Consider the following 11,536-nt stretch of genomic DNA (forward strand, 5'->3'; position numbering starts at 1 on the left):
TTTTTTTTTATCTGTTTCTTCACTCTTTGGCCCCCTTGTGCCTCATGGCCCCCTCCCACATACAGCATATGCATGCACATACCAACATTGCCAAAGGATCAGAAATCCCCACGAAAACAGCAAATTTCTTTTTCACTTGTTTCTTTCAGTTTGGGGTGGGGGGGTTTGCTTTTTCTTTTCTCTCTGTTGCCTCTTACTTCTTCCCATGCAGCCCCACCCCCTGCAGCTACACTCGCCTCCCTAGCAGACACTGGCAAGCAGGCAGATGCAGGCACACTCACCTAACCATGTTTTGCTTTGTTTTTAATTAGATTTTCTTTCTGCTCCCCTGAGGGCACAGACCTGTCCACTTCCATGTTGCCTGTGATAGTAAGGGATTATGTCAACTAGACACTCCTGAGTAAGGGTACGGGTGGGGCTCAACCTAAAAATTGTGTCATAGCCTGATGACGTCTCCTTGGTGTCATAAACTTTTTAATATAAGAGAAAGAGATGGAGCAGAGTCGACTCCTCTTTGGTCCTTTTTATCTGCCAGAACTGCATTTGCCTCCGGTTCTTCAATCTCCGGTTGCCTCGCCTGCCCATCCCAGGAGCCATCAACAGACTACCAATGGTAGATTCCTTAGGCTGACTTTGGACCTCATATCCACCAGCATCGGGTTTTGGAGAATCTGCATCCGCTGTGTCTTCCACTGTCTCAGCCTTTGCATTCTGCTTCCTGTTCATCAGTCAGGGGAAGGCTGAGTTGAACCATACTTGCCTTAGCTCTTTCTACATCTGTGTAAGTCATTTTTATATAAATCTCTTTCTATCAACAAACACATGCAAGCCTCGATGGCTTGCATCTCTAGAGAACCCAACCTAAAACATTACCATGACATCAAAGCTCCATATCCAATCCCAAAGCAAACACTTAATCATAGCCCTAATCTAAAAAACAATTAGTTATTCTGACACGGTCCTACTTGACACTTGACCTCATGAAGAGATCTTTAAAGGTATGAGTGCTATAGAAAGTGTGGTTTAAAAAAAATCAGATAGTGGCTGGCTATCAGAAAGAATAGCATCTGGGGTCTTAAAGGCTTGTCTTAAAACAAGTAGCCATCTAAATGAGGTGTCAGTTAAGTCCACATGCAAGAAGCATATGAACCTGTGTGATCCAATGGTTGTAAATAAAAAATTCAAGAATGGAGGGGGGAACAGTATTAGAACTTAAATTCTGAGCATCCAGTTTTCACAGGGCTATCGATGAAAATGAAAGCCTAAAACCCATTTACAGGGTTCTTACACGGACTAAGCCTCCTGCGAATCCTCCCTAACTATAAACCAGAGATGTGAGTAGCCCTGCTTTCAGACAGAATACATTCGAAAGTGGATTAGTGCAGATTTAGTTAGGTTAAAACTTAATACCTTATAATTTGTTCTCCTTTTTGACCCATTTTAAATGTGTTCTAGTTTTTAATATTGCCTGCTTTATTTTTTATGGAGTTTTATTCTTCACTTTTTGTTATTATTGTTGGGGTTTTTAGTTTATGTTTTTGTAAGTGTTCTTGTGTATGAAATCTAGGATGGATAAATTGATAGAGACAGTAACTGATTTAGTATGTCCATAGGGTTATGGCAAGGGAAGTTGGCGGGAAATGGGGAGTTAATAATAAGGAGTACAAGAAAGAAAATAATGTTCTAAAACTGATTTTGGTGGCAATTGCATAACTCTTTTTAATATACTTAGATCCTTGAATTGTGTGACATGTAAATTTTATCAATAAAACTGTTTTAAACCATGCTTTTTGTGTATCTGCAAAAGAAAACAAAGAAATGTTTTTGAGAAATCAATGTGTTGAGATAGTAGCTTTTAAATGAACATTTTAAGTTCTCTTTTTCATTATTATTTTGCATACATTTATTTGGCACTTAAGAGTTATTAGGAAAACAATCTCTTAATTAAATTTATTTTCATAATGCCATTAGCAAATTAGGTTTCTACTGTCTTTCTTCACTTAGGAAAAATGTTGTGAAAACCAGGCCATCTGCTGAGGTACTACGGTTACATTTGGCCCTCAGAAGGTCTCTAGCATGATCTGTTTTAACACTCCGGATTATAAACCCTCAAAACAAGTTTGCCTTGATCTTTTACATTAAGTCCAAACTAACTCAGAGAAAATATTTGACAAAAATCCAAACCTGTGACGTTTTCACCAAAGAAGGCAGAAATAAAACTGGACTCGATTTGACTACAATAAATCAGAAGCACTAGAAATACAAATCCTGACACTCTATCAGTAGGGAAATATGGCAATCAGTGCCTCTCCTGAACAGAATCAAAATCACTGTTCAGTCATCAACAACAGCATCCCATTGATGCAGGGCAACCTCCCCACCCTGACCTTCTCTGGTAAAATCCGAGTGACAGTTACTTTCTTCCTCTTTCTACTTTCCACAACTTTTAATGCCTCTTTCTTGTTGAAACTTCAGAAATGGACTCAAAAGAAAGAGAAAGGAAAAAAGCTCTCGAGAATGAAGGTGCTTTTAAAACATCTGACCTTGGCCAACCTCTTGGAGACGCTGATTGTCATGCCCCTGGATGGGCTGTGGAACATCACAGTGCAATGGTATGCTGGAGAGGCCCTCTGCAAAGTCCTCAGCTATCTCAAGCTCTTCTCCATGTACGCCCCAGCCTTTATGATGGCTGTCATCAGCCTGGACCGCTCGCTGGCCATCACGAAGCCCATAGCTATGAAAAGCTACAGTAAGCTCCGGCAATCCATGATCAGCCTGGCCTGGATCCTCAGTAGTGTCTTTGCTGGACCACAGGTAAACATGATTTTTTGATTTGTTACAATATGGAGACCACAGCTTTTCTAAATAAACTTGAGTAAATGTCTTGTCAATGGCATTACTGTAATATTTTTCAGATACTGGGAACTAGAAGTCAGAAAGAGTAGAGTAATCCAGGCTCTGTTGTGTTATCTTGGGGAAATTACCAAACTTCTCTGGGTTTCAGATATGTTGTTTATCTAATGGAGGGACTATAGACCTTAGATAGCTCTTGGTTTGATCCAATGTTTTATGAATGTCTAGTATAATTTATAATAGGTATTATAAATATAATAGGTAGTTTTCTCAAATTTTACCTCTTAATATTGTCTTCCATCTCTTTCTCCTTTTGCTTGGTGGACATAAATTTGTTAATGAAGAGAAACTTTTTAAGAGCTCTGGAATTTGCATAGGTAGAAAGTGGTTACAATCGATTTTATCTGGAACTTTTGGACTGGAAGCTAAAAAGTCTGTCACTATAGTTAAAACCAGTAGGTTGCCATTAATATTATTTTTATACTATTGAATTTATGATATGTGAATTATATGTTAGCAAAACTAAAAATACTATTTTTTGAATGTTAACAAAGCACTGCCAAGAAAACCCAATGGAATAGTTCTACTCGGTAACACAGTTTTTCCTTATACCTCATCCTGTTTGGCTAAGTGCCATTAGGTAGGTTCCTAATCAGAGTGACCCTTTGTACAACAAAACAAAGCACTGCTCCATTCTGTGTCATTTACACAACTATACACTCTCATAGCCTATCAGTTCTTTGTCATGAAATTTTGTAACTTTTATGTATGTTTGCCTGACTGGCTTTGCCACTATGATTTATAAATAAATAGTGGGATCGCTGTTGTATTCACATTAATTGGTATTTACTGTACTTGATAAAATACCTAGAAAAAACAGAAATGTAATATTGTTTGGATAAATGAATGAATGAGAGATATTACATATTTAAATTACAGAAAACAATGAAAGCCAGGGAAAATTCTGAGATTAATATCAGCACTTTAAGGCCATTGTAAGTACTGTGCAAGTAATCAAATGATTTTTTTTCATTAAGAATATTTGTGTAGACTACTAAATAAATAAATAAAAAGTCACTGCCATTGAGTCAACGCTGACTCCTAGTGACCCCCTGTGGGTTTCTGAGACTATAGCTCTTTACTGGCTACAAAGCCCAGTCTTTCTCCTGCTGGGCTGCTTTCTGGTGATTTCTAAATGTCATCCAGGCAGATCGCAGCCCAACTCATAACCATGGTACCACCAGGGCTCGACCCTAATAAAGAGAACCTTTTGAGACAATTTGGCATTATAAGTGTTAGGTGAGTGGCCAGGGTGGTATCAAGGAAATTAACAATAAGAGGGATATTTCAAACAAAAAACAAAGCTTGACAAAAAGTTGGATTTAGTTAATAATAGAGCCAAACCAAAATCAAACTCACTGTCATCAATCTATCACAAGTCATGAAAGGCCTTTTGTAGAGTTTCTGAGGCTGTTTACCTTAATAAGAGCATACAGCTTTGTCGTTCTCACTCAGAGCTGTGGTGGGTCTAACCATGGGTCTTAGTTTTCACAAATGGATGCCAGTGCTCCTTAATGTTAGAGCAGAGAAACATATAGATCTGATATTTTTAGCCATGAGTCTGAATAGTAAAACAATCAAAATAAACAGACTAAGAAAGGACTGTTTGTCTGTCTACTTACAAAAACAATGTAAGATCTTCATCTAAGTAGAGCTTGCTGATCTTTCTTAAATATACAGCAATTAAAATAAGTTAAATTTGTGATAATAATTTAAAAGGAAATCCACAATTTCACAATTTCTTAATGACTAGAACAGAGCCTATAAATAAAATACTGAATTATGATGTTAATTATTTTATCACAAAAATAATAGAAATTTTATGCCAGATAGTTGTCTATCTTGACATAGTAAAAAGACAACCCAAAATTAATTTTGAATTATGTAGAAATTTCTTTTAAGAGCCTGTCCAAATATTTACTCTACCTAAGAATCTAATGTGGATATGAGCCACAGAAAATGATGTATTTTCCTTCATAAAACAAATTACTTTCATATTTACAGGAACCCTTTAGATTACTAAAGAAGTTGTTGACATGTCCTGAAAACTCTCATATACTTAATATAATCTTATTTGACATTTATATTAACTCTTTGAAGTATGTAGGGGCAGTGTTATTGTCTCCATGGTACATATAAGAAAACTAAAGCCATGACATTCAACCCTTTCCCAGCCGTAACTAACTCAACATAATTAATAAATACTACACCATGACCTAATCTGTCTTTTTATTTTGCACACATATGCAGGGGCTTCAAAAAGTTTGTGGGAAAATCCCATTATCTTTTCATTCTATTTTTCCCTGAAAGATTTTACTCAAAATTTTCTGCTGAGTTGGAATCCGACTCATAACAACCCTACAGCACAGGATTGAACTGCCCCTGTGAGTTTCTGGAATAGTAACTCTTTACTTGAGTAAAAAAAACCATCTTTCTCCCTCCTTGTGGTTGGTAATTTTGAACTGTTGACCTTGTGGTTAACAGCTGAAGGTGTAACCCCCTATACCATCAGGTATCCTCCCGAAGGTTTTGAAACCACTTCATATAAATGAAAAACTATTACATGAAATATTTTATTCTGTCACATTCATTATTCAGTGTTGTTTACAACTGACTGTTCCTTATTCTGTAGCTCAAAAATGACTAGTTTAACTGGATTCATTGGTTTTTACAATGTCACCGAGCTAGTTAAACACACCTCTGCTTATGGTGTTGGTGCCTTTGAGTTGGCTCCGACTCATAGTGGCCATATGACAAATATTACCCAGTCCTGTCCCATCCTCACAATTGTTATGTTTGAGCAGATCAGTGAAGCCAGCTTAGCTAGGGGCTTCCTCTCTGGTCCTGCTTCTCTACTGTGCTGAGCATGATGACCTTTTGCAGGGACTGTTCTCTTCTGATAACATGTCCAAACTATGTGAGACAAATCTCTCCATCTTTACTTTTAAGGACAATTCTTATCCTTTTCCCAAGACAGGTGGTTGTTCTTGTGGCAGTTCACTTTCAATATTCTTCACCAACACCACAATTCAAATACATCAATTCTTTTTTTGGTCTTCCTTATTCAATATCCAACTTCCGCCTGCATATCAGGTTGCATCACTGAAAATACCCTGGCTTTGGTCAGGCACACTTTAGTCCTCAAAGTGACATCCTTGGTTTTCAACACTTGAAAGAGATTTTGTGTACCAGCTTTACCCAGTGCAATCCATTATTTGATTTCTTGACTGCTGCTTCGTATTATGTCCAAGTTATTTTATTTTAATATTGATCTCTGCTAGCTCTATTAATAAAAATGTTTTCAATTCCTGACTAACATTATGTATATTGGAAAGGAAAGATGATAGATAGAAATGTTTTATTTCTAAATTGTGACACTTGTTGAGTTTGCCTTGAGCTTCAACACACTCTTTGGATAAGTCCAATGCAAAGAAGCAGCCTGTAGTGATTAATTAAAGGCTGAAGCAGTGACCTTAATCTTCACTGCTTGTTCCATACACAGCTGGTCCTTGAACAACACAAGTTGAACTGCACGGATTCATTTATATGCAGATTTTTTTCAAGCAAGTATATTAGATATTTTAATATGATGTGGACACTGAAACTAAAGTAAATAGGAGAAGGACTGGTGATATGTAGAAATATGTTAGGGAAACAGAACAGCAAAAGCATCAAACAGAAATTATGACATATTTCCGTAAAGTTCCCCCCTGTGTGTCTGCCTCCTTTGCTGTCTCCTCTGTGGCTGCCATGCTGACCAGACTCCCCTCTTTCTTCTCCGCCTCAGCCTACTCAACATGGAGGTGATTCATCTTGTAAACAGATGACTTAAATACTGTGCAGTACTATTCATATATTTTCTTTTTCTTATAATTGCCTTACTAAGATTACCTATCCTATAGCTTACTTTATTGTCAGATTACAGTACACAGTACATATATACAATTAAAAGAGGCTTTAAAATTTCATAAACAGATGGAATTAAAAAAGAATGGAATTTTCCCATGAACTTTTTGAGGTTCACCTCCCATGTGTTAATCATCTCTTTGTGTAGGCTTCTGGTGAACGGTCTCATGCACTCATAGGATCCTATAGGACAATCCAACTCACAGTGACCCTATAGGACTGAAGAGAACTGCCCCTTGTGTTTCTGAGACTATACAGTGACACCTCAGTTATCCAATTCAACTTGTTCCAAATCCGTGTTTGAGCACTGAAGAGTTCAAGAATTAAACATATTTTTCCCATAATAAATAATGGAAAACTAAATAATTGGTTCTGAAATCCAGAAATCACACTTATAAATTCATTTTTCTAGAATTTTACATTTTAGCCTTCTTGTATATCACATCATCTCCATGGAGTTGTTTCTGATTTATCCAAATCAACAATCACTTTTCAAATTTTTTGGTGGTCTGGGCTCTTTGTTTCCTGCTTAACCATTTCACACAATTTGCTACATTAGTCCCTTTAACCACATTTTTTTAAGTGTTGATAATGTCAACTTAGCCATGTTACGTTCAGCCACTACATCAAACAATGGTGACCTGCATCAAATTTCACGATAATTTCTTTCTTTAATTCTATCATGTTTCTCACAATTTTCCTCTGCTGGGATCACTAATTTTCTTTGGAGTCATAGTTACATATTTTACACAACTAAAGCACCCCCAAAAAGTACAATGATGAATGTTTTAATGCACTAACACAAGCACTGTATGTTGTCTGCGGACTGAAGCATGATCCCTGTAAGTTAAAAGTGAGTGCAACATATGACTCCCTCTCTGCCCATTCAGGCTTTTTCAAGTTGGAATTTTGGTTTGACTATGGAGTAAAGATTTTTTTCTAACTTTGCTGTTCAAGTAGTGGAAATGTCAAGCTTGAAGTCACTCAACAACTGAGATATCACTATAAGTCGTTTTTCTCCTATGAAGCAACTGGTAGTTTCAAACAGTTGACTTCATGCTTAGCAGTCTAACACTCAACCCACTAAATCACGAAGGCTCTGTTAAATAAGGCTAGGGATTTGGAGGTTGTTGAACTTTGGTTTTGATCTCTTGTTTTGAGGATGCCCTATGACTGGCATCTTGGGACTACCATATATTTTCTATTTTCATACTCTCTTTGATTTTATAGTCTATCAGGCATGGTTCTGTCTTTATTAATGTGTTACTGAAGTCTTGCCCTTTCTCCAACTTTCATTGTTTATGTATTTAAATAGTGTTCAGTCACTTAATTTTTAAATCTATACAAGTCAACAATCCATGTACTTTGTTTTAAAAAGCTGTCCTATACATGTATACTTCCCCTTCTCAGCAATGTTTTAAATTCTTTGCTATTGGCTAAATTAATAATGCTATCAATAGAATTACGATATGTCTCTTGAGGATGATTTATAATGTCCCTCAATAAAAGGATAAAGATGTCTATAAAGTGACCAGAGATATGTATAAAATATAGATATATCAATGAATTTTGAACTGGTACTTAATTATAGCCCTAATCAAAACACAATTAATTCTTATGATGTGGAGCTACTTGATACTTGCTCTGAAGAGATGATAGACGATATGGGTGCTAGAGCAAAGTGTGGTGAAGAAATCAGATGGTGTCTGGCTGTCAGAAAGAATAGCATCTGGGGTCTTAAAATATGCAGTCATCATTGGGCCTCCACTCAAGTACTTACTCAATGCAAGAACACTTTTGATGCACACCTTCCCGACACGATCGCTGAAGACAGCTGTGTGCATAAGCAAATGTGATGAAGAAAGCTGATGGTGCCTGGCTGTCAAAAGATATAGCACCTGGGTTCTTAAAGGCTTGCAGATAAACAATCGCCATCTAGCTCAGAAGCAACAGGGTCCACATAGAAAAAGCACACCAGCCTGTGTGACGCCAAGGTGTAGAAGGGACCGGGTATCAGGCATCAAAGAACAAAAAATCATATCAGTGAGTGCCTACCTTGCCGATATGATCACTGAAGACAAATGTATGCATACTCAAATGTGGTGAAGAAAAGCTGATGGTGCCCGGCTATCAAAAGATATAGCATCTGGGGTCGTACCGGCTTAAAGATAAACAAGCGGCCATCTAGCTCAGAAGCAACAAAGCCCACATGGAAGAAGCACACCTGCCTGTGTGACCACGAGGTGTCGAAGGGATCAGGTATCAGACATCAAAGAACAAAAAAATATTATCATTGTAAATGAGGGGGAGTGTAGAGTGGAGATCCAAAGCCCATCTGTAGGCAACTGGACACCCCCCTACAGAAGGGTCACGGGGAGGAGACGAGCCAGTAAGGGTGCGGGGCAGCAACAATGAAACATACAACTTTCCTCTAGTTCTTAAATGCTTCCTCCCACCCACTATCATGATCCCAATTCTACCTTACAAATCTGGCTAGACCAGAGGGTGTATACCAGTACAGATAGGAACTGGAAACACAGGGAATTAGGACAGATAATCCCTTCAGAACCATTGGTGAGAGTGATGATACTGGGAGGGTGGAGGGAAGGTGGGGTAGAAAGAGGGAACGGATTACAAGGATCAACATATAACCTCCTCCCTGGGGGATGGACAACAGAAAAGTGGGTGAAGGGAGATGTCAGACAGTGTAAGATATGACAAAACAATAATAATTTATAAATTACCAAGGGTTCATGAGGGAGAGGGGAGCAGGGAGGGAGGGGGGAAATGAGGAACTGATATCAAGGGCTCAAGTAGAAAGCAAATGTTTTGAGAATGATGATGGCAACAAATGTATAAATGTGCTTGACACTATGGATGGATGTATGGATTGTGATAAGAGTTGTACGAGCCCCCAATAAAATGATTTAATACTTTTTAAAACTATGCAGTCATCTAAGTGAGGTATTAGCTAAGTCCACATGGAAGAATCACACTAGCCTGAGTGATCCAAAGGTTTTAATAATAAAATTTAATACCAAAGGAAGTTATGGTAATAGAACTTAAATTCTGAAGATCTAGTTTGCTGAAAGCTATGGATGACAGTTAAAGCCCTTCACCACATTTGATTAAGATTATTTTCAGGGTCCGCATGTGAATCAAGCCTCTAGTGAATCCCCTCTGAACAGAGGCCAGGGATGTAAGTAGCCTTGCTATCAAACAGAGTACATTGGAAGGTAGATTGTTGCAGACATAGGTTAAAATTTAATAACATATCATTTGATCTCCCTTTTACTCATTTTATTTATTTTCCAATAGCTTTATTGAACTATAAATCACATAGCATACATTTCCATAATTCAGTCATATTTTAAAAGAGTTGTATACACATTACCACAATCAGTTCTAGTGCATCCTCCCCACTGCCATATTCATTATTTGCTCCACAATTCCCCTCAATGCTCCTCCGCCCCATCCCTGATAAGCTATTACATCAATGATAGTTTCTATACATCCACCCTCTCTGTGCTTCATAAACTGGGAAGCATACAAAACAAACAAATAAATTGAAAATAATACATTTATTTTTTAAAGGAAGAAAAAAAAGACCAACAATAATATTAAAACTCAGCCAGAAAAAAAAAACTTCTGTTGAGAAACGGGCAAGAAATATTTAAGCTAAATATTTAAATCAATACAAAATGGATCAAGAAGGTGATCAGATGACCAAGTATCATATTATACCATAGTTCCTTCCATCATAATTAAGTTTATAATAATCTCTGTCTGATAGTAAGGCTATCACTTCCTTCAACTATGGTCAGAGAATCCACCAGAGGCTTAGTGCATGGAGGTACCATGCAGATGAATTTTAGGCTCCCACTGTCATCCATACCTTTCTATAAACTGGGTATTCACAATTTAAGCTCTGATACCTTTCCCTCCATTGAATTTGGATTTTATTATTTGTCATCTTTGGATCACACCAGCTGCTTTGCTTCTTCTCTGTGGACTTAGTTGACACCCCACTTAGATGGCTGCTTGTTTGAATACACCTTTTGACTCATTTTAAATATGTTCTAGTTTTTAGTGTTTTCTGCTTTCTTTTCTGTAGAGGTTTCTCTCTGCTTCACTTTGTTATTGTTGTTGGGTTTGTTTTGTTTTGTATGTTTTTCTGTATTTGAAATCCAGGACATGTAAAACTATAATGACAGTAGCTGGATTAATAGTTTCTTAGGGTAATTCAAGAAAATATCAAGCCTTGATCCTATGGTAAATATATTGAATTATGCAGAAGCATCAAAAGAAGATGGAAAATCAATGTACCAAAAAGAACTAGTCAACATTCCAACATTTCAGGAGGTAACAAATGAGCAAGACCCAATGGAACTGATGGAGGATGTCAAGCTACACTGAAAGCATTAGCCAAAAACAAGGCTCCAAGCATTGATGGAATACCAATTGAAATGTATCGGCAAACTGATGAAGCCCTTGTCTATGCCAAGATATTTAGAAGATAGCTACTTGACCAGCATCCTGCAAGAGTTCCATTCCAAAGAAATAGGGCCCACACAGAATGCTCAAATTAAAGAACAATATAATTGATATCACATGTAAGTAGAATTTTAATGACGATCATCCAACAACTTTTGGAGCAGTGCATTGATCCAGAGCTGCCAGAGGTTCAGGCTGGATCCAGAAGAGAACATGGAACAAG

The 11,536-nt window shown here is 37.4% G+C and overlaps 1 protein-coding gene across 2 annotated transcripts in view; it reads left to right on the forward strand.

Moving 5' to 3' along the window:
* The first annotated feature begins 2,292 nt into the window (after window positions 1-2,292).
* Window positions 2,293-11,536, forward strand: part of GNRHR (gonadotropin releasing hormone receptor) — a 40,129-nt gene continuing 30,885 nt past the window's right edge. For both annotated transcript variants that reach the window (XM_004706291.1, XM_004706292.1), the window contains exon 1: window positions 2,293-2,814. In XM_004706291.1, coding sequence (XP_004706348.1) covers window positions 2,293-2,814 — 522 coding nt within the window. The remainder of the gene's footprint in view (window positions 2,815-11,536) is intronic.

This window comes from Echinops telfairi, unplaced genomic scaffold, assembly GCF_000313985.2.
Source record: "Echinops telfairi isolate 266 unplaced genomic scaffold, ASM31398v2 ScPeMD7_7468;HRSCAF=8506_0, whole genome shotgun sequence".
Taxonomy (NCBI): domain Eukaryota; kingdom Metazoa; phylum Chordata; class Mammalia; order Afrosoricida; family Tenrecidae; genus Echinops; species Echinops telfairi.